The 24988-nt window shown below is 35.0% G+C and overlaps 1 protein-coding gene across 2 annotated transcripts; it reads left to right on the plus strand.

Annotated features, from left to right (window-relative positions):
• Nucleotides 1-4701: 4701 nt before the first annotated feature.
• Nucleotides 4702-10867, plus strand: LOC129750896 (uncharacterized). 2 transcript variants are annotated; one of them, XM_055746056.1, is made up of 2 exons: nt 4702-4895; nt 10391-10867. In XM_055746056.1, the coding sequence occupies exons 1-2, from the start codon at nt 4839-4841 to the stop codon at nt 10781-10783; spliced, it is 450 nt and encodes a 149-aa protein (XP_055602031.1). In that variant the 5' UTR covers nt 4702-4838; the 3' UTR covers nt 10784-10867. The 2 variants fall into 2 exon arrangements, with proteins under 2 accessions (XP_055602031.1, XP_055602030.1); XM_055746055.1 differs by lacking the exon at nt 4702-4895 and adding an exon at nt 5160-5264.
• The last annotated feature ends 14121 nt before the right edge of the window (nt 10868-24988 follow it).

A 24988-nucleotide genomic window follows, 5' to 3' on the forward strand; every position in this document is an offset into this window, starting at 1 on the left:
TCCACTTTAACAAACTGGTTTGTCCCTGGAAGATTCCATTCGCCGTAGGATGCGCCGTCTGTACGTGCCTATTTTCCAAACTAGATACAGTACCCGCAGAACAGAAACCAGCATACATAACCTCTAATATACCGTGCTGGAATTCTGGTGGTTAGCATTACACAGCAAAAATTATTTCCTGTAAAATTACGCAAATGTCCTGTAACAAAAAGGAGCAGGACATTTACCGTAATTTTACAGGTCGAAAACATGATTACGTGACATTTAATTTTTAGTGTACAACTTTTTTACAGGACATTTGCTGTAATAATAAATTCGTTAACTTTCAAGGAAAACAATTTAAAATTACAGGTTTTGTTAATTACAGGTGATTTTTTTTAAAGGTTGCAGTTTTCAGTGACACGTAACAGTCAAATTTTTTTTCTGTGTACGTTCGTAATTTTTTTTTAAGTTCGCAAGCCTAGTTGAAATGTAATAGAAACAAAAGCAGAGAGTCCGGACAACCCTATATCCACGAAGACACCTAACCATATTTCAATGACCCGGGACTTCATCTCAAACAGGAACATAGTCAAGCCCGTACTCCTAATCACATCAAGCCTTTTGTAAGCAGATTTCTGAAGCGACAAATACCATGTAATCGTATCTTAATTTAAAACATTAATTTAAAACAAGGCGTAAGGGTAGGAGCTAATTCACATCGATTACGCTGACCTCGTCGATGGATAAATACATATACTTTTACTTATTAAAGCATTGTTGTGTATGGCAACCCGAAAGTTCTAGTCTCAGACAACGCAGAGTTAAACACCATGCTATTATTGGAAAAAAAAATACTCACTAGCTGACGAAAAGGAGATCCATAGTGATCTGTGAATTTTAACGTTTTTTGTTACAACCTGGAAGGCAACAGCTTATTGGAGAATTTTGTGGAATTTTGAGGTGAAGCAGTGTAAGGTTAAAGCAGTGTAATATTGAAGCAAGAAGCCTAGGAAGCATGGAATACTGAACGGAATCATCAGAGATTGATATCACATCCACTGACAGTTGAGATAAACTATATAGAGAGTGGGATGACGACTATACGCGCACTATAGGCAACCAACAGGAGTCCAGGAGCGGAGATAGAAGACCAAAATTTTTCAACAAATAAATCTGTGTTGAATCTCAAGTCTAGAATTTCAGACAAACGCGGATTGAGGTACATATCATCTAACAACATCGGTGGCAGTAACTATTCTCCCAAAACAATCAACTCTTGATAAAGTCCATTCTTTACGACTACACGTTACCACAGGAATTCTTATGTAAAGTCCTACGGAGTGGTATTTTGGAAAACAAACAAAATGAACACTTCTTCAAAAACAACAACTAACAATAAATTTATTATTTTTACTTTCTATCATAATCTCCCGCACAGGTGCCATCCTCCCTACAGAAGACGCACATACAGGAATCGTCCGCACTTCGGCAGGGCTTCCGGGTCTTGAGAGTCGGTTTCCTGGTCGTCGTCGTCGTACAGGGCGCTTTGGTGGTGGTGGTCTTATTACATCGTTTCCGAGGCTTAGGAGTTGTTGTTGTTGCGGTCGTTGGGCACCGTTTTGTGGATGTGCAATCTGATTCTTCACTGTCGTACTGTTTCGAATTGCTGTATCGATTCATGTCCACTTCCTCGCTTTCTTCTTTGAGGTATTCTCTCTGGAAGACCAGTTTTGAGCGTGTGGTAGTTGTTTCATCTTCGTAAGAACTTGCACTGTCTCGAGACCTTAATTTTTCAATCTCTTGATTGCACAGTTTGCAAGGACACACTGTAGAAGGAGCCTCTATGCATTGTGAGTTTTCTGGATGATAGTTTACGAGACAATCCAACAGTCGATTGATGTTTTTGTTAGTTTCTCTCAGTTGATTAATGAGAAACGATCGGAGACAATTTGGCCTCTTCTTGGGATACTTTGGCACCTCGATGATGTCTTCTGAAGAATTTTTGTTTTCGTAGATTGATTCACGCTTTTTTAAAGTCGAATTTTCGTCTCTTTCAATTGATTTGTGAATAAGATGAATCAACGGAGAAAGTTGTGCCTCGTTCTCTCGCTCTTCATATGAAGATGTATCGGGCGTATCATTATCTTCTACTGTGTTGATGTCCTCTATACCTTTGACCTGTAATAGTAACATAATGCACTGATCGAACAAATATTTAGAACGATTTTTATTCGTAGGATCGTTAATTATGACTTACCTGCATCAAACATAGAGCACAAACTACCAAAAGTACCAATTGAATCCACACTGGGGTCATTTTAAGCGACCGTCAAACAAGACTATTTATCGAATTGCTAGTGTTGCACTTTAAGTAGAAGGCCATTGAATGACTAAGACCCCGTCACTGCACAAAGCATAAGCTTAATCCCAAAAGTTACTAAAACGTGACTTATCGGTTAACGGGGCCTCATTCGATGGAGGCGTTGGGTTTTTTTTTCTTTTGATTTGCTCGATGGAGCCTTCCACAATTGTCGAAATTGTGTGTTTAGTAGTTTATTCAATAATTTACTAATTTTCTTGGAGTTATTTATTTTGCTGACTTGCTGATCTTTTGAAAATATCAATACGTTTATCAGATGAAACAAAAATCTTCAAAGTATTGTGATTTTTGAATAAAAATTTAAATTGTTTTTAATGAAGGAGTAGGCGATGTATTTTTTTTGCCAATCGCACGCGTTTTTCTCTCCATCCGCGAAAATTTCATAAAATCTTTAATTTTGCATCGTTAAACTGATAAGAAAATGTCTTAAAGTGTTTAAATATGGTGGGTGGGAAAAATTTGAAAGTGTGCACCGGATTTTCCGTGGATTCCTCGCGAAATATGGTTAAGTTTGAAAAGATGCCAAATAGGTGGCTGCGTAAGCAACAAGATGAAAAAGTCCACGTTTCTTCTGTTCCTGTGTCCCAGATGTCTCTGCGTTCTCTTCTCCACAGTAGGCCCGGCCGGTTTATTTTTTCTATTATTTTAATGTCTTTATGTTAACATAATGGAACGCATGAGCAAAACAAGAAGAATAATAGTATTCTTTTATTATTCTACGGGATCAGATATAAGTTCTGGCTGTGACTTAAGATGATATAAGCTAAGCAAAAAAGGTTATTGCTCAGTCATTTAAGATATTTCATGAGATGATACATTATAAAAAGCTTCTAAAGCCAACTATAACGCTGATAACATGTTAAACAAATCCAATTTGAATTGAATGGAATGATGTTCTGCAAATAACTGATCGATGCTGGCCACATAATAAATGAAAATAAAAAACAATTTGCTTTACGATATTTGAATCGAAACGTAAGGCAATATGGATATTAGAACGTTTAAGCACTGATCATACTGACTGGACAGTCGATTTCGTTTTTTGGATAATTCACGCACTCTGGAATCGATAGCACGCAATATCGGTTCCAGAGTGCGCATCGATCGATTTGAAGAAATGCTATCCCAATTAGAAAGTGCCACCCGACTTTCGCAAAAAAACAGGCAATTAAGACGATAAAATCGTGCAGAACAGGTACATTTTTCCTACAGGGAATTTCTACCGGAAAAATTATGGGTTCGCCACCTGCCATCGGTATTGCGAACCTGCTAAATTTGACGAAAAAAATTAGCCAGAAAATGATCGAATTTTTGTTCTAAGTGTCCTGTCAGTATGATCAGTGGTTTAAGTATCGAATTTTAATTTTTCTAACCTTTTTTATTTTGGAAACTCAATTACAAAACAGTGATTAAAAGATTTTAATATTTAAATGTTTCAAATGTTATTCTCAAAGAAACTGTAAAGTCCCATTGAATAATTGCTAAATGATCCTTTAAATTCTATTCATGAGTTAAGCTGGCTAAAATCTGACAACCATAACTATATCTCTTTGGCTCCAAGGGCCTTATATGTCATAAGATGGTTAGTTTAAGGAAAATTATATTTTTCTTTATTTTGGTATGCGGTGGAAAATGCAGGACCTCATTCTGCGAGTTTAGTGACGTGACTTCGCAATGGTCTCGCAATGGAGATATTGAAATAACCACTTCGAGTAATTTTTTTTCATGAATTTTCATAAGGTTTCCTTCATTTCTTAATTAGAAAGTATTTCGATCAAATAAATAGTTTTTAAGACACACCCATTCTTTACTGTCCTATTTCGAAATTAACTACGCTTTACAGAGGAATACCATTTGGCCTGAACTATTTGAAACCGAAACACATAACTTTTTTGCTGGATGCTGGTTACACAACTTTCCATAAATAATTTTATTAAAGTTCAAACTAACTTCAAACGATAACGAAACAGTGAGATGAATGTTAGACTCATTTAAATTCAAATCTCCCTTTATCACTCTATTGTTACCACTTTAATTGTGATCAAGATTATACTTTTCATCGATGCGTTTGATTTGAGCTGTACGGCATCGAAATTGACAGGCCTTCCGTCTGGGAATGACAATCTGCACTTGCATTCAAATGCGGTGATCGACTAATGATTATCATAATGTTGTAACCTCTAACCCACTCGGTAAATTAGTATGTATACAACCCAGCCGAAGGTGAGCATAAATGCATCAGCATTGTCTCCGTCAGCTGTTGTTCTGCTAATTACGTAACTGTTATGCATATGTATGCAGTTTTCGGCCAACGCGAGACGCAACGCGCTGTGCTGTGAACTTCATCGTCAACAGGCTGAGGTTAAAGTAAACAGTCAACACAGTGGGTTTTACCGCCAGAAGAAAAGGCATGCCTAAATGCAAACAGATCTTCGGCCATACCAGTTGATAAATAACCTCTGCACCGTACATCACGATGTTCGCCATTTTAGTTCTGTTATCAGTTGTGCTAACGAATTTCTGCTGCTGCTCGGTAAGTGCTGTGCTAGTGCCCGAAAGCCGAATTCAGGGCCCAAATGTGTCAAGGACGCCACATTCTTTCCCGTCCGAGGTGCGGCTAATATTGCTGCGACTTTTGCGCCGTTTAGGCAAGACCCGTTCCGTTGCTCCTCCAGGCGTTGACACACATTCGATCCGGAAACGTGCCAACTCTGTCAGTAACTCTGCCGCGGGTCATCAGCAGAGATCACCGTTGGTCGAGATAATGCTACGCATACTGGACACCATTCAAGTAATACCGAAAAGACGTGCGAGAAGGATGTTGTCGCGGCCAGAACGCTCGATTCGACAATTTAAATCGTACTATGCCCTTGTGCTAGCATCGGTAGACGACCCAGCGAAGGTCAAGTGTAGCCTGATGGTGCTTTTTTTGTTTTTGATAGCACATCACATATGAATTAGAAGCTTCAATGAAATTTAACAGCTTTTATTTCGGGCACTGGCTCATGGAATTCACTAGAATAGATTATTTTAATTGTTATGGCTTAACATCTGACAATTTTTTTTTAATTTAACAACTTTAAGAACCACGTGAAGTTAGAATATACAGTACCGTTCATAATTGTATAGAAATTGGAAGCACGCACTTTGTCACTTCGACTTTGAACTTCCATAACTGTTTAATCTGATGATATTTTCTGATCAAATTTTCTGCGTTAGATAGATCAACTATCACACTATTATATCAAAAAAATTGAGCTTTCTGGAGCTTGTGTGGCTTGAGATACAGTAAATATACGAAAATCGGACTTTTTGGACTTCTACCATTCAAACTGCAGTATCTCAGGAACTACGCTTAAATTTTTTATTTAAATTTTTGCAGAATGATTGTTGAATTATAAAGATAGCATGTCTTAAGTTTTTGAAAAGTTCCATGGATGGGATCAAAAGTTTCGTGAGGTACGATATTTCAGGCATGAACCTAGAAATGGGATTTCAATAGAATTTTGGACGAATGTTTTCATAGGAAAATCCTATTTTATGTTTAACAACCAGTAAATCAATTTCAACGAAAAAATTCAAAAAAATATCGAGAGATTGTAATTTCAAAACACTTATAGACCATTTATTCCAATTTGGTTGGAAACGATATTGTCCTCATAAATCGATCAAAATTCTATACAAATCGCATTTTAGGTTCATGCCTGAAATATTGTACATCGCGTAACTATTGATCTCATCGATAGAAATTTTCAAAAACTTCAGACATGCTAACTTTATTTTTCAACAATCACTCTGCAAAAAATGTAGCGTAGTTTCTGAGATACTGCAGTTTGAATGGTAGAAGTCCAAAAGGTCCCATTTTCGTATATTTACTGTATCTCAGGCCACACAAACGCCAGAAAGCTCAAATTTTGTGATATAACAGTGTGATAAATTGATCTATATAATGCAGAAAATTTGATCAAAAATATCATCAGAGTAAAAAGTTATGGAAGTTCAAAGTCGAAGTGACAGTGTGCGTGCTTTCAATTTCTATACAATTATGAACGCTACTGTACATAAGGGTGACAATGGATGAAAGGGAAAAATTTCATGATCGAATTTTGAAAACCGACCATAAACATTCTGAAGATTGGCCCAGAAAACTGACCTGTGAATTTTCAGCTCAATCGGTCTTGATTTAAGGGTGGCTCAATGTGCTCAAAGTCTTGGGTTTTTTATCCTCAAAAATCACCGAAGGAGAGAGCAAAGGAAATTTTAAAAATCGAAATTTTAATGTTGATGCAAAATGACTGAGAAATTCAATAAACGTCGAGGTTTTTTGTACAAATCAGTTTTGATAAGTTTCGATTTTTGTATCCAAAATCGAAATTTTGAAAGTAAGTTCAATCGAAATAATTAACAAAATAAAAAAACTAATATCCTTAAATACGATTTGAACGCTGATGATGTGCTTTGTTGATAAATTCACATTTCAAGTAATTTTCGTTCACTTTTCCCTTGTTTGTTGAGGAATAGTGTAGTGTTTGATTACATTTGCTCGGCTTTTGCCCGGTTATGGATTGCAAAATTAATAATCAAATGCTTGATTTTCTAGGTTATTTCTCCCGAAATTGAAAAGTGGGTGTTATTGTCAATGCTGTTGAAATCCAAAGTTTTCGCGCAGGTGATTGGCCCCCCTTGCCAACCAGCGATGACAAAAATCATCTAACACCTCGGAAATCGGTAACCTTAAGATGCTATAGTAAACAAAGAGGCGCCATCTGATGCCTTTCAAAGTAATGAGCTGGCAACTCTGCTGTAGGGCTAGACAGCTTGGTTCTGCGCGATTGGAATGACACTGACAGAAAATCAAAAATTCCAATCGTAACATTTGTCATTGTTTGTGTTATGTTAAGAATAGTACCAGAGGCAAATTGGAATATAGAGTGGCCCGGATGCGTCCTGAAGAAATTCACAAATGCTTAAGGTGTAGGAATGATCGAATCTTCAAACCCTCTACCGCACCCATATATGGGTAGGTACTAGGATGTTTTTTCACATTTTTTTAGCTTAATTTAGTTTTGCGAAACATTTCAATTATTTTAATGATTTGCAAGTATAGGTTACAGCCAAAAACTCACAAATATGTCTTTTTAATTGGGGATCAAGGGATCATTTGGACCCATTGGTTAAATGTAAGAATAAAAACTTGTTAAAAAATGAGAGCTCTTAACGCATTTCGGACCAAATACAAGAGAGATATCCCGTTTTTTTGCCTGCCGCGAATGTGATACATTCAGAAGCATAACTCAAATGTTATAAATTTAATCTTGAAACTATATTCTACAAGCTTAATCGTAACGCTTTCGATAACACAAAGAAACTAAATTTGATGAACTTGATTCAGTGGATTTTGAGATAAAGAATGCCGAATATCGGTGTTATTCGGCTTCGATTTCTTCGCGATCCTCAATGTGTTAAAATATGGCATTATGAAGTAACTTTTTATTCAATTTCACACACAAACATGAAAACCAAAAAAGAAGGTTTTTTGGTTTTTCAAGTTGACAGCAAAGTGTTGTATCCCCGTTTGACGAGGTGATATTACACTAATTAAAACATCGGGGTACAAATAAAATACTTTTTTTAAAAGACGTAAAAGTTTTTACGGTAAAAACCCTCTAGGGTGATCAGGTGTCCCAACACAAAGTTATTTTCTCCATCTAGTACATTTTTCTAGAACATAAGATCTTCGTAAGGGACTCTGGTTGTGAAATATGGCTTAAGAATCGAGTTACTGTCCTAACTCTCTACTAATGTTGTTGCCTAATTGTCGTGTTCACACATCGAATAAGGAAGGTCATGGGACTGGAAACCGATTCAAAACTTTGAATGTAGTTTGAGGTTTCAGGGAAAGGGGTCGTCCACATAAACTGTACAATACATTGCCATAATTTCAATACTGTCATTTATTGTAGTGAAAATGCATCGAATCAATGTAGAAATTTGCACCATATTTCCCATTTCAAGTTCACGTGCTTTCCAATTAACATTGGGTGTTGCATTTTTGGACTCAATTGCTATTCCAAATTCGTCCCCTAAAATGGATGGCAAAAATAAAGATTTTATTGTTGGAAATGCGGAATAAACTTTAACCCTCATCCACTCTTGAGTGTCGATATGACACTATTGGAAGTGTCCTCCTTCTCCTAGTTTAAACGATGTTCACGATGTATAGTTTTGGAAACCTCGGCAATGTAACACAAATATGCTTCTCAAACAATATTCACCTCCAACATTTCAGTTTTCTGTTATTCAAAGTCTAAGGACAAAAACCGAAAAACATGCTCCGGCAAAAAGACTGTAAATCAGCTACGAAATGCTGAAAAAAATTTAACATAGTGTCCATGAAAGCTGAAGTTAGAAGCTATACGTTGCACATAAGAATATAGTTTTTGGAAATTTTTTTAGGATCATGTCCACAATAAATTTAAAAAAGGGGTATAAAAACATACTTTTAAATCAAAGAATCATCAAAATTGTTTAAGTCATACCTACCAGATAAATTTTGAAAAGAGGATTGGAAAGTTAACGTAATTTGGCTTATTTTTGCGTTTTTATATTTTCACAATACGAAACACAGAATTTTTGAAGAATTTTCAAAGGTAGCTATTTTTTTAACTTTTTGTTAATTCGAAAATTCTCATATTTTGTTGCACTTGAATCTCACTTTGCACTAGATTTTAAGTACATTTACGCGAGATTTTCGCAATAAATTTATGTTCATCAGAAAGGAAATTTCATATTGATTCTAGTGGTGTAATTACTACATTAGCGCTGCGATACTTTACACAAATATGATAAATAAAATTGTGATATACTTTCTGAACATTCTTAAGTCAGCGCAATCTATAATGGAAATCTTGCAATTATATACTTAAAATCCCGTGCAAAGTTGAATTTAAGTGCAAGAAAATCTGAGAAATTGCAAATTGACGAAAAGTTCAATAAACAGCTTCCTTTGAAAATAAGTCAAAAATTCAGTGATTCGTATTTTGAAAACATAGAAACGCAAAAATGTGCCAAATTGCGTAAACTTACCAATATTTTTTTTTTAATTTATTTGGTATGACTTAAAAAAAATTTCACTGATTGAAAAGTAAGGGTTTTACACCACTATATAGCTCAGTTGGCAAGTCTGTTGTCTCCTGAGCCGATGTCCGCGAGTTCGAGCCCAAGAGTAAACATCAAACACAGTTGTACCGGATGGTTTCTCAAAAACGATCCGCCAACTGTAACGTTGATAAAGTCGCGAATGCCATAAAGATGGTAAAACGACTATAATCGAAACAACGTATAACTTCTAACATCAGCTTTCATATTTAGACACTAATTTACATTTTTTCAGCATTTCGTAGCTAATTTACGTTTCTTTTTTTGCCGAAGCATGTTTTTCGGGTTTTTTTCTTAGACTTTGAATAACGGAAAACTGAAATGTTAGAGGTGAATATTTTCTGAGAAACATAATTAAGTTACATTACGAGGTTTCCAAAACTATTAATTTTGTTAATTGGTGTGGAAACAAGAAAAATATATTGGTTTCACTCAGGAGTGTCAAATTGACTCTCCACGGACTATGACGGGTAAAAACTTCAGGGACGGATGAGAGTTAAAGAGCTAATTTAATAACATTTTGTTTTTTTTTATTTGTAAAGCGGATGACAAATCTTGTATGAGTGCGTTCATTTGCAAACATGCATCGGTAAGATCACTTCACTCATGTTCCTGGTATTGAATTTACTTTAAATGTTCATGAATTTAGTTGCGAAATTCCTTCATCATGCGTAGATAGATGATTTAATGTTCAACAGTTTAAACGAAGATCATATTCATATCGAAGTAGTACAGATAAATCTCTACCATACTGATTACATCATAATCAATAACCAAATGCTTAATGTACAATGCATAGATGCAGTATGCATATGTTGTCGCACCAACGTCTTCAAATCGTTAAATATAATAGTTGTTTTATTACCCTAGATTCCCCTGTTTGGCGTCGGTTTGATGCCATTGATGGAATCATCGCTGGAGCAGACAATGGACACTGGTGGTCGTCACCTGCCCGCTGCGTCCCATTCTTCGGATCAACTAAGCATCGAAGAGCGAGACTCAGCCGATTACAGCGACAGTTCCAGGGAAAATAAATCGTTGATCGATTCTGTCGAAACGGATGAGGAAGATGGAGAACGGATTTACGATTTAATGATTAAAATCCTACATATTCTGGACAAACAAGCTCGTCGCGACACCGAGAGGGCACGGAGACTGCAAAATTTAAAGAATAGTAGTTCCCCGGTTGTTAACCTCGTGGACGCGGAATTTTTGAGTAGCGATGATCCCGAACCAAGCGGTAACCTGGCTGACAGTGATTAGTAAAATTCGTAACTAGTTAGGTTTTTTCAACTAGATAAGAAAATTTTAATTTTTACTTGTTTTCTAAAGAAAAATTAAGGTAAACATGACTAGAAAAATTGAGAACGTCAGAAACCCATTAAACTTTTATAAACAAGTAAAAAGACTTTAAAGAAATCAATAAACAATAGTTTTGTTGGCTTTTAACACCGTGGTTTAAGAAACGAGCAGCTCTGACTGAAAGATGTGACACACACCTTAATCACGCGACAACTGTTTGCTATGTAAATCTGTTAACCCTCATCCGCTCTTGAGTGTCAATATGACACTATTGAAAGTTTGACGGCATGTAACTTTATTAGCATCATTACTTTTTTATAGACGCTCCTTGAAAGCCCAGACAAAAAACTACCTTATAAGATCTTGAGTGTCAATTGGACACTCCTAGCTTAATATCGCTATACATATATGTACATATCTCTTATTTCTCAAGCGCCGATGTGGTCTAGCGGATAGGCTGGCGCGAGTCTGGTTTTGGTATGCCAGGCGTACCGGGTTCGATTCCCGGTGGTATCGGCAAGAAAACATTTGAGTTCAAATCCCATAAAGGGCCGACAGGTAAGATGTGTTTTCTCTTAGGGGCCGTCCATAAATGATGTCACGCAAAATTTGGAAAAATAGACCCCCTCTCCCCCCTTGTCACATATTGTCACAACTTCCGTCACCCCCCTTTTTGTATTACGGCACGTTTTTTTAAAACGTTTCGTCCAGGCCTTAGCACCGACGACCATCTCTCCAGCCTCGAACAAATTCTCGAAGATGCAACTCAGAGAAATATGCATATCGAATGCCTCTCGCTCGACCTCTCGAAAGCATTCGATCGAGTGAGCCGGAAATTGATCCTTGAAACACTGCTGAACTGGGGAATAGTTGGACACCTGGGCAATTATATTAAAAGTTTCCTGCAGAACCGTCGCTTTCGAGTTTTTCTCGATGGAAAGTACTCCACCCACAAAATCATCAGCGATAGTGTACCACAAGGGTCGGTAATCTCCCCCACACTCTTCCTTATCGCAATGCAAACCGTCTTTACATGTATCCCCCCAAATACAAATATATTAGTCTTTGCTGACGACATATTAATAAACGCTGAAGCCGCCTTTCCCAGGCTAGCCCGCCGCAAACTACAAATGGCTGTCGACTTAATTGCCAAATGGGCACCTAACGCAGGCTTCTCTTTTTCGGCCACAAAATCAAAACTTCTCCACCTAGGCCCCAATAGTTGAAAACTCTCTAAGCTACCCTTCCTAACTATGTACAATAACAACATTGAAATAGTCCATTCCACTCGTATCCTTAGCGTACACATTGACGACAAACTAAGATTTACAACCCATGCAAATATGGTTCGCAAAAACTGTAAAAACAAACTGAACATACTCAAAATCATCAGCCACAACTGTGGCAATGCCTCTCGTCCTATCCTTTTTCGTTTCCTAAATCAGTGGCTCCTTCCATCTATTCTATACGGAATAAACATCTACAGCCGTGGAGGAAGTAGGGTTCTTGAAATGCTTACACCTCTTTACAACCAAGGCGTTCGAACCATTAGTTCTGCATTCAGGTCAAGTCCTATTGATTCACTAATGATAGAGAGTTGCCTGTTACCATTTGAACACGTTGCCTTACAAACCCCTCTCCACAAAAGCAATCCGCAGGCTATCTCACAATCGTTCACCTAGCGCGCCATTTATTCTTAGATCCCAAGAACTCCTCAATACCAGTTTTTCCCGTCCCTTTCCACTTCCTCCAATCAGCCTACGTTCCAATCCAAAAATCCCCAGCTGGAATCCCCCTCTCCCTAAAGTTGACCTTAGCCTGCGGAAGAAAGTTCGAGCTGGTGATGGAAGTACAAGGATTCTACCGTACTTCTTCGAATTAGTCAACCGAAAATACTCCACATACCGGAAGATTTACACCGACGGATCCAAAAGCCCAAATGGCCAGGTTGGGTGCGGTGTTTTCGACGAGAACTACAGAGAGAGAGTCTTCCGCTCCCCGAAATCTGCTCCGTCTACAGCGCCGAGGTACACGCCCTCGTTGTTGCTCTGGAAAGGTACTGTCATCCATCTAACCCTTCTGTTATTTTTTCGGATTCCTTGAGCGTACTTACGGCAGTGACCTCAAACAACAGAAACCACCCATGGATAGACGACACTATCAGACTGGCATTGGAAAGAAACGCAACGCTTTGCTGGATCCCAGGGCACTCCGGAATCCCTGGCAACGAAACAGCTGATCATCTCGCCTCACGAGGAAGCATGGTCCCTCCCCCAAATTCTGATGTCCCACACCCGGATGCGACGAAATGGATCAAGAACGCCGTACGAAACCGATGGGAAATAAAATGGCTGAGAAATACAACATCCAAATTGCGGGAAATAAAAAATACCACCCTACCCTGGACCGACCGAAAATCCTACTGGGAGCGAAGAGCTCTTACACGCCTCAGAATCGGACACACTCGAATCACCCATGGAGACCTTATGGACAAGGACGAGCCCCCCATGTGCCCATTCTGTAATGTGACAATTACAGTAAAACACCTCATCATCAACTGCCCCTGCTACGACCAAGAACGAACACTGAATGGGATTAATCACGACCTGCGCACCGCACTATCCAACGATTCAGAAGAGGAGAACAAAATGATCAAATTTTTAAAATCAACTAAATTATTTGATAAATTGTAATTTGATAAATTGTAATTTAACTTTAAAGTTTAGAGAGGGATGAATGACATCCAGATGTTAAAATCCTAAGGACCAAATAAATAAAAAAAAAATCTAAAGAATGCAATTCAGCGCATACTTTGGCGAAACTGCTGTGAATCCGTGCACCCATAATGGATTATCCACATACATACATACATATGTACATTAGACTGAGTCGATTTGGGGTCATTTTGGAATTTCTCAAACCCTGGGGTCTAAAAAGCTTCGTCTTGGTCCAAAACTCATCCATGATTTTTTGCAAAATTTTTAAGTAACGTTTACATGAGTAAATTTGAACTTTTAGGATTGTATGGGAAAATTGAATATTTTGTACTGAAAAATCAATATCATTTTTGTTTCATCTGTGGATCCGAGCCAGCTGATGGTTTTTGTGCCAATTTATAAATTCCTAAAAGGAAATTTTCCGCTGAACAACTTTGTCGAAGATCGTAACATCGTATCTTATTATGAAAAAAAGTTATTAGCTGTTTAACAGGGGTATATCTTTTCGCACTGATAAACAATAAATTCAATTGACTCGGTTCCACAGACGAAACAAAAATGATGTTGATTTTTCAGTACAAAATATTCAATTTTCCCATACAAACCTAAAAGTTCAAATTTACTCATGTAAACGTTACTTAAAAATTTTGCATGGATGAGTTTTGGACCAAGACGAAGCTTTTTAGACCCCAGGGTTTGAGAAATTCCAAAATGACCCCAAATCGACTCAGTCTAATGTACATATCTCTTATTTCTCAACCGATTTGTACAAAATTTATAATTTTGGAAACCTCGTTATTCAAAGTCTAAGATAAAAATCCGAAAAAACATGGTTCGAAAAAAGAATAATAGACTAGCTACCGAATGCTCAAAGAGCCTGCCACTTAGTGCCTAAGAAAGCTTAAGTTGAAAGCTATATGATTTGCACAAGGATATATATATATATTTTTTTGATTATTTTTTTTTAGATCATTGCCAAACGATGCGAATTTTGGATGAGTTTTATTCGCTGTGCACACTTGACATGGAATTACCCACATGTTTTTCAGTTTTATGAATACACATATAAGATTCTGAATTACATTCAAAATTATTTACTTAAAATTATGAACTTAATATAAACTTTTATATTTAAAAATGATATAATTTCCAACAAAATAATAATGCTCTAAAATGACAAGCTATTGAAATTAATTAATTTTGGTTGCGAAAACATATAACATTAATGTTAGAATGTTTCGACTGAATCCCACATGCGTTTTTTTTTTGTATGAGAAGATCCACTGCGACCAACTTTTTGTGATCTATTGTGTAGTATAGATATGCGTTTAGTATAGATATTTAATTTTGACTCAATATTTAGTAATCCGGTCAGTTTAAAGCACGTTCGAATTTAGATTTTGTGAATGATATATATGCTGATTTGGAGTTTCATTCATTATCGAAATGATGATTTCATATTCTGTCATACGATTTAGATTTTGAGAGACCATATGTTTTAAAATTATGTTTTTAAATTAATTTCAAACTTTTATCAAAGATAAATGCCTTATATTGATTTCAATCAATAATCAACAGAGTTTTAATTAAAATTGTGGGTATTGCAATAGTTTAATGAAAGTTTAAAAAAAACTTAAGTTGCTTTAAAAAGAACAGTATGATTTTTAAAAGTTTAGCAAACTCTTAATTAAAACTGCTATTTCGCAAAATATTTGAACAATAACATTAAGATGAGATTGCAGGAATACAAGTTGGATTCCTAGAATCCAAATGAGACGATTTTTCTTCGACTTTAATTGACAATGACTATTTTTGTTCGTTAATTTGATAGATTTTCACAAATATACAAAAATGTTTGAGCAAACAAAATTTGATAGCTGTCATCTAGTCATCAGTACAAATTTCCATATCCAACTTATTTAAAATTAGCATGTATTAACACTCTGAACCAGGCTCGGTCCTAAAGCTTTGGGGGGAGGGGGAAGGTCATTTTACAAACTTTCGAAAATCGGCCAAAAAACCAACTTTAGCATCTATTAAAAAAATTTATTATATCGTGAGGGAGGATTCCTCTCCTGAACTTTTTTCGATATCCTTTGATAAAATTTCAATATGCGAATCTATAATTTCCCATGTGAGAAAATTTTGATTTTAAGTTGATTTCCGTATTTTGTATACCGAGGAGTCAAAAACTTATCGACTTAGAGCTCATTAAGAAATTTCTCTCATTATAAATTTATTTAAAAAAAAGAACACAATACATTTGTTGTTGAAAAGAAAATCATTCTGAGATATCTTTAAATTATCTATTTTTCCTGACCTTCAAGGTTAGCGCAAGGGTCAACGATGCAGGTTAACACAACGAAATTTTAATGATTCTCATTTGCAACTATACTTTCGCAGAAACAAAGATTTGAGTTAATTTTTCATACCATTGCTAAGAATTTAAACCTAATTTTAAACCTTTATGTATTTTTCTATTTTTTTTTTAATAGTTAATCGGAAATATCGAAACTCTTAAGATCATTTTTCATTTTGAATTTTGGTCGAAGAATTTGATTTCTTAAATTTATATTTAATTTTGAATAAAAAAATATGATTTGTGATTCTGGTGTCTTGTGCTTCTGGAACTCTTTCACTGATTTGCTCTTAAATTTCAAGCTCTTATCTAAAATTTTTAACTACATTTAATCTGGAATGAATTGAAATTTTAGCCCTTCATTTTGAATGCTTTAGAAATAAATAAAGAGAAAAATTGTTATTTTTCTTGAGGGACACATTCTATCCAATTTTTCTTAGATTCATTTATAAGATTTAATAAAAAAAAATTCCCGAAATGAAAATCAAATCAATTTCTGATAGTATAGGGTATGTGAGCCTTAACTTGGCATGCTCCTTATCTTGGCATGCCAAAATGCATTTTGGTAATTTATATGTCAAACATATGCCTAAAAATATAAAATAAATCAAACATAAAAGAAAATCGTATTTGTCTACATTCTGCATAGCATTTGTCCGCAATTGAATATAAATAACTGCGTAGTAATTTTTTTTCACATGACGAACTGGAAGTAAAATTACGATTTTCGGAAGAAATCTGAAATGAACCTACCTTGCTAGTGCATCTGCCACTTTCGGATCGATTTTAAAAACACACTTCACTATGAAAAAATCACTAAAAAATACCGTTGGTTACAGCAAAACGTGGCAAAAAATATAAAATTTTAACCTACTCCAAACAACGTAAATATTTGATCTAAAATTGAAGAAAATATAAACATTTTTTTCGCCTAATCTTGGCATGAAATTCCACTAATTGAGGTTTGTATGTATGTGTGAGAACGAAATCAGAAGGCAGAGGTGGCCGGCAGCCGGCAGCCGAATCGCCGGCCGTTAGTGCACAGTGGTCTGGAAATTTAAAACCGGTCGAAAGTAAAATGAATGATTGAAATCACTTAAAAATACCGTTAATGTATTTTGGACTATAATCAATTTATTTATCTCTCAAGCGTATTTGGCATCTTAGTTGGAATTATAATACTAAAAGTTTAGCTGCCTTTTTTTGGTAAATTTCTAGAACTTTTCCTCTCAACTTCTGAGCACGAAATCAACAGGATTCGGATCCGAATCGATATCTTGGATCTCAACGTTGAAGTTACTTTATCCATACCCAAAAAAAATTTACAATTGGAAATAAGATTCAACGTATTTTTATTCCATTTTATTTGTGCTGGAGATGAACATTTGCTGTATATGTGTTGCTTTGAAAGAAATGGTTACAAAGTTCAAATTATGACATTCTAAATTTTATGTTTATTGAAAAAAGTAATGGCATTACAATGTTGAAAAATTATGTTATTTAGAGCTAAATTTTATTGTTTTCAATTTCATGTGAAATCAAAAATTATATTTTGACCAAGTTTGTTTTATATTATGGATCACTGTGCATCAGCAGAGGTGACGCATTTGTTTTCCGTAGGAAAGGAATTTGCGAAGGAAGCGCTGCCGAGTTTGGATGATGATTTTGCATGAGTGCGAGTGAGATGCAGCTTGAATTTCACCCAGCTTGTAAATTTGTTGTTCGCTTCCATTGGCTATAGTCCCCAAACGAACGAGTGAGATGCAATCTATTTCAATCAGGCTGGCTGGAGTGAGCGATAGTTTGTCTTGTTTTGCTATCTGGGTGTACGCAAACGATTGCTAGAAAATTCCTAAGGGCGATATATTAAATAATGTAGGTATGATTCAAAGAATCGTTCGCTTACTTGAGTTTTAGCTTTAGCTTGCTTCTTGCCTCGGTCATCATGGTTTTTAAAATGTCTTTCCTCCTTCTATGGGAGTGGAATAAAAAAAATATGAACATTAACTATCGTATGTTAACTTCAATGGAAACAGATCTATCATGATTATATTTAAAAAAATTGGACAAACGATTTGTTTGCTCGGTTAATAAACATATTCATGTTAACCAATGCAATATTTTGGAACCTTTTTGTTCTAGATTGTCATTCTGATAAAATAAATTTTAAACACACCAAAAACTGAAACGAACAAGTGAAATTTTTTTACGTAAGATTATAATTCTGATTATAATTCAATTCTAAAAATTGGTTGACATTTCGTACTTTCGACTTTTTGAAAACAACACAGAACATTGTTGTGCTTCCTTCCAGGATATTATCAACGAATTCGTGGGGGCTGTTGTTGTATTAGTGAGGCAAATTTCTTCTAGAGGCGGCCAATTTAAGGAACTCATAAAGGGCCACAATTCGGAACGGGGGCCACAATAAGGATCATTTCAATCAATAGTTTGATCAGGTTTATCTCAAATTATCCACCGCTTTAAAGCAAGGACATATTTTTACTACATTTCAGGCTAGTAAGCAATCATATTTGTCGAAGGACTTTTGAAGGTACATATTACAGGAAGACTACAATCATGGGAAATATAGTCAACCATGCCTTAGGGGCCAAGTTCGGGTACATTTACCCTAATGCAACAAAACTCACATTTTCCGAGATGAAAAAAGTTTAAAAACTGGTTTTGACTGGTTTTGGCGCGTTGAATTTAAATATGCATTTAATTTAATTCTAACAGCTCTCATTTATGAGATTTGAAAATTTGAAATTTGAAAAAATCGTTTAATAAATTTGTGCACTTTTTAAAAAAAAACGTAAAATTTTACAAATATATTGAAAATAAATTTCGAGTAATTTTGACTTCTGAGAAAAAGTAACCTAAGTGTTCTTTTTTCCAGTTCTATGAAAATTTAGGAATTAAACGAAATTTCAACGAACCTTAACAGTAACCTAACAGTTATTATCCAAGAAAATTGAATACAATTCTTGGTATTTAGGAGTGTAGTGCTGTTAATTTGCAAACGAAATATATTACTCATGCCAGCATTTACACTAAAATTTGCCTCTCCGTTATCTGAAACAATAATAAAAATGATACAAATACTGCATTGGTACCATTTTTAACGTTAACTGATAAATTAAATCGATTTCAAAATTACTATTTTCATTCAAATAAAGAAAATAAATAGGTAAATAAATTTCTATAAATCTGAAATTAACACCAGCTGAAGGTTAAGGTGTGATTAATCGTTTTACATTACTAACTAGAATTTAGTTATTTTTGCACTTACTCCCCCTTGGCTACAAGCGACTTGAAATTCATGTTTAATTATTTTTTCTGTATAACCACTAAATTGTGAAAATTTGAACAAGATTTGATTATTTTATTATGGTTTATTCACATTTTGTAATTTAAAAATTACTATATTTATTTAGAAATTTGCTTTGAAATTGGAAACATAAGATATATTATTGGGTGAATTTTGAGCCTTGTACGAAACACAAAAATTTAATACACAAATTTAAGACGTGAATTTTTCAACAATATCATTTACTTAGCGGGGAAGGGAGAGGGGGAGGGGTGCGGTGAGTTCAGAAATTCGACAAAAAGAAGCGGCAAGTAAGAACAGTTTGAAATCACTGGTCTAGTAAATTTAATGGTTTTTCATTAAGAAAAAGAATGAGGATTTGAGATGATCTCTGCCAAAATCGGAACTTGAGATTAGAAGTGCATTAAGAAATTCAGAATTAAAATTTTTCAAAGGTTATCACAAAAATAACAAATTTAACTGTTCATTTCAAAAATTTTACTATATGTATTAAATTTTTTTTTCAGGAAATGATATACACTAACGGAAAAATAATTGAAAAAAATGTTTTTGCCTGTCTTTGATAAACAAACATGTGTGTTTTAAATTGGATTTTTTTGAAAAGATAAAAGATTTTACTTTATTAACCCTCTTAAAAGCAATCCCACCTTTAAACGTAGTTTATTAAAATCAGCATAAAGTCAAAGCGAACCATTATTTTAATTTACTTTTTGCACAGAATACTTCAAAATATGTTAATCTAACAATCTATACTAATGGCTCCTGTTTGACAAAAAAAATTGTCAAAAGTAGTTTAGAGAAGCTTTAAAACACGAGAAAACTGAAAATTTACCTATTTTTCGAAAAAAATTATCATTTTGTAAGAGGGCTTGTGATATAGCTCAGTTGGCAAGTCTGTTGTCTCCTGTGCCGATGTCCGCGAGTTCGAGCCCAAGAGTAAACATCGAACACAGATGTACCGGATAAGTTTTTCAATAACGATCCGCCAACTGCAACGTTGATAAAGTCGCGAATGCCATAAAGATGGTAAAACGACTAGAATCGAAACAAAAAAAAAATCATTTTGTAAGCGTCAGAAATCTCTAGTCTATGTGTTTTCGATCTCAAATTTCTAGAATCTAAAGGTCTAAAATGTACCACCATTCTTGATTTTTAAAAAATAGAACAAAGATCACATGTTAGCCATAAAAAAGAAATATAAACCCCGTCTATATAAAGTAAGCATTCCCGATTGCCCAGTTTTATCCGTTCATGGTGAGTCCGATCCGGTCCAGATATCCGGTTGTTTCAAATAATGAACGGTTTTTGACTCGATTTATTGTCATGATTTGCTAAATTTACCAAAAAAAAATCAAATTGAGCAATAGTAAGCTTTGATTTTCGTGTCCGAATACGAATTCATCAGAGTTAGTTTAGTTAATTAGTTTCTCTTAACTTTGTTCCAATAATGAATAAGTTTTACCCACATTTGTCCGGGATTTTGGAATGGAAAAATTTGAAATCAAATGCCCGGTTTTTGCAGGTTTTTCAAAAGAAAATCCGAAATTACCCGGCTCGGACACGTGCTGGAAAAAAATCTGGAATTCTTAGTTTAAAGGGTCAGGAAAAACGACAACGACACGACAAATATGTTCAATATTTGCAACCGAAAAAGTGCTGAAACTAAGCTCATTAGCTCATGTGGTTAGGCAACTTTTGAAGAAAAAGTCATTTTTAACGATAAAGTTTTTCGTAGGACTAAAGTTGTCTGTTATTATAAAACAAAACTTCTGAGAATTTTTCACCGGGAATTTTACAGCATTGACAAACGAAGGGTAAGAAAGTTAGACGTGGTTGGACTTCCAATAAAAGGCCTACGCTTCTGGAGCGATTATTGGAAAATTAGTCACCTCAATGGAAAAGGTTACTGCAATTTACCATAACGGCAATATAAATAACTTATTTTATTTGATAAACATTCCCACGGAGTGGAAAATTTTGAAAATTCAAGGGTACACCGACTAGGAAAAGTTTTAAACTTCTATATAAGCTCAAGAATTTTCGTGTATTTTTCAACGGTTTTCCTTGCTTAAGGTGGTGATCACCCCGATCAATTTGGAATAATTTTCAAATTTCTAAAACCCTGAGATTTAGAAAGTTTCGTTTTGGTTTAGAATTCATCCATGGATTTTTGCAGTATTTTCAAGTTATGTTTACATGAATAAATTTAACTTTTAGATTTGTATGGGCGAATTGAATATTTTGTTTTCAAAAATGAGTGTTTAAACTCTGGAACCCAGCCATGTAACCGTTTTGAACAACTTCGTCAAGTCCGTAAATTTGTATCTCTCTATATAACCGAGTTATAGACAGTTGAATAAAGATATGTCTATTGGTATTGAAAGCAGTTCCATTAAATCCGATCAATTGGAGGGACTCTTATTTCAGTCAGAACTTCAGTTTATTATTTTTTTTTGTCTTTATTAGTGACACTTTACACCTATGAAGATCTTCAGTTTATTTGAGCAACATCCAACATTCAGTGAGCAATATTATGACTTTAGATAAGTCAATTATAAAAAATCACCATTTTATGGCTTGTCCAGAAATCCATTGTCGCCGCAGTAATGAATGTCAATAAATTTATGAACGGTACTGTAAAAAACCTTTATTGAACGAACACTCAATTTTGTTGAGATGGTCAGTAGACCTTGGTATGTAATCGACTTTAAAAATTTCAATTGGAAGATATTGTAACCTTCTCCGGAATTTGCAACAATGCAAAACAAATTGATGCTGTTTGCAGCAATGCATGGCGAGTCACGGGCGCGCTCTAGTGGCTTAAATTATGTAAAATGAAATTTCATACCATATTTTCGTCTCAGTCGGGAATAACCGAAATGATCATTTTTACTCTCTCTACACCCCAAAGCTACAATCGTTCAAGTCCTACTTATCAATCCAACGTCATGGCCACGGGTCGCGTCGCCGGTCAGCCTGTTTATTTTCAAGAGTAATTTGATTATATTCTATTTATCAACACAAGAACGGATCCCGGAACGAAGCGTGTGTCCGAGACCGACTAGAATTTGTCATTTTTGTATACGTTGAACTTCGTGAAAATGGAACCCCAGAAACCTCTTTGAAACTTCTGGGTAAATAGTTACCATCGAGGTAGTCACATAGTTTTCTTTCATGAAGAATTGATTTTTTTTTTCAAACTATCAATTAAAATTGTTAAGTCAAGAAAATTGAATTAAAATTCAAGTCGGTCTAATATGTCAACATATTTCTTTCACTGTGTTGACGATTTCACATCGTTCGTATTTCCGATAGTTCATCGTCTGGGCAGATCAGCTCCAATCTAGAATGGCCGGTGCTCTGGGTTAACGATTTTCCGGTAACGGACAATTCGTAACGTAACGCTCACTAAGTATTGTATGTATACGGATCCGAATGTTTACTTACATATGTACATAGAAAAAATAAAAGCTGAACTCCATGATTCGGCGAAATATAACAACAGGATCGACTCCGTCAGCATTAGACATTCGCACGCGATAACTCGACCGGTTAAGATCGATCCCAGTGCAGTTGATTTAGTGATCCAAAAGTTGTAAAAACCAAAAACCCACCCAAAATGGCCAAATTGGGACTGTTGTTCATCGTGATCTTCTGCATCATCCAGGTATTGCGGGAAACTAGTGGAAATAAGTGGAATTGAAGAGATAACCCTTTTATTTTTAATATTAATTTGATTTCATTATAATTGTTTCTCATAATATTTAAGTTTGTTTCAAAGTATCAAGCGCGCAACTCGGGTGATTAAAGGAATTTTATCTGGGAAGTAAGAAGATATGAACTATTGCTTATGAAAAATCAATTTTGAGACAAGGCTGAATCTACCCAGTTTTATTAACTTCTTTTTTTGAGTGTCAACAATGTTTTCTTATAAGTTTGATGAAGCGATCGTGATATTTCTGCAATCGAACCAGCAATAAAAGTGCTCAAGATTCACTTCCTCACGTAAACGAGTAATGAACCCTAAATGCAAGGCAATACAAAAACAAAATATTTATCTCACATATAACTTTGAACACCAGAAGTTATTAAATTTATCTTTACATCAGTTTAACTGATATTTTGATTTAATATAATCGAGTGTTTTTAAAGTATTATGGTTAATTTCAACCCGTATCCAACCTATTCAAGCTTGTACTTCTTCAAATCGTTCTTAATAACAACAGAACAAACGAAAAATTATCTATCAGAATTAAGATCAACTGCGTAGTGAACATGAAATTGAAATAAAAATATCAGCCAAATTTTGAACCACCTTTCATTATTACACAAACATACAAATCAAAAGCTGACAGCTTGCGCTGATAACGCTCTGATGGAAATCACTATTCACAAATCACTACAAATAATCAAGGGTTATCTCAAAATAATAATTGATGAATGAGTTGAAGCTGCTGTGTAATGAACTTGTTCTCAACACATGCAATCGGTTGTTAGCTGGTATTTTAGGTGTATAGCAATAAACACTTGTTTGAACACTTAACGGGGTTGATAATTGAAAAAATTTTGAAGTAAAGGTTAAAAATTAACAACACAAATTTGGATAAATATAAACTCTAATTTAAAAAAATTGCAATATTAAAATTAATTAAAGGCAATGACAAAAAGATGAATTGCATCTTATTTTAGGTTATCTTAGCTTTGGTTAAACAAAACAAGTTCGATTCAATATGTGACCCGTTAACTACCCTACAGCTTCAACTAAGGGTCATTAGCTTTAACTTTGTGAACTTATGCATCGCTTCCGGAGGGAATATGACTTCATATAATTGATACATGTCTCAAACAGTGTAACAAGTACGTTACGTGAAAATGTAGAGGAACTAGGTAACAAATACGCAGAGCAACCAAAATGCGCCACCATCAGTATTTCACTAAACAAACATTTTTCAACATTTCTGAAAATTCCAGTTCGTTCTATTTACAATTTAATGCGTTCCTAAACATTCGTGAACCATCTTAGTTTTCAACACATATTAAATTTATTTAAAAAAAAACCCGATTTAATACACTTATCAGTGGATTGGAGGCTTTCTTACAGAGTGACAATTATCTTTGGAAATAAATGACACAATAATGGATTCCTTATTTCTGAATTATATAATATTAATCTATAAAAAAAATCTGATTAAAGAAAATCGATAGCAAAAATTACTAAACTCAAAAAGGTGGGCAGTACGTTTTTTGGAGGATAAGCGAAATGATATTCAACGAGTTCATTTATAATGTTCAAGTTTGAGAGCCACATTTCTCGACGCTCGCTAGTGGTCAAGGGGTTAACCTCCTAAATTCTCATGCTAGATAGCGTCGGTTCGATTCTCTGCTGTTTGATGAACTTTTTGTCAAATTTTCGATCGGCTCTGTAAACAATTTAGCGATTGCTGGCTCCTGCTGTTGAGCAAATGGCTACCTTTTTTGGAGCCAACGTATGTAAGCATGATATGTTCTATGGAATAGAAAATTTTTAAATAATTTTGTTTTTTTTTGTTTTGAGATATGACCTACAGGAAAAAAAATCCAATTTTTTGATACTAAATTCATCAAAATCGTGAAACCTAGAATAGGAATTAATGTGGTAAGAACGTTTCAATGGAACATACAAATTCACGGACATCAGCGTAACTCGTCGAGCTGAGTCGATTGGTATATGGCCGGCCTTCGACCAGACCGAACTGAGCGTCATTAGAAAATTTCAAAAC

Source organism: Uranotaenia lowii, chromosome 3, assembly GCF_029784155.1.
Source record: "Uranotaenia lowii strain MFRU-FL chromosome 3, ASM2978415v1, whole genome shotgun sequence".
Classification (NCBI taxonomy): Eukaryota; Metazoa; Arthropoda; class Insecta; order Diptera; family Culicidae; genus Uranotaenia; species Uranotaenia lowii.

Coding starts and splice junctions, on each gene's coding strand:
- LOC129750896 (XM_055746055.1), top strand. CDS start 5,181: ATGTTGTCGCGGCCAGAACGCTCGATTCGACAATTTAAATCGTACTAT. Junction 5,265..10,390: donor CGGTAGACGACCCAGCGAAG/GTCAAGTGTAGC, acceptor TTATTACCCTAG/ATTCCCCTGTTTGGCGTCGG.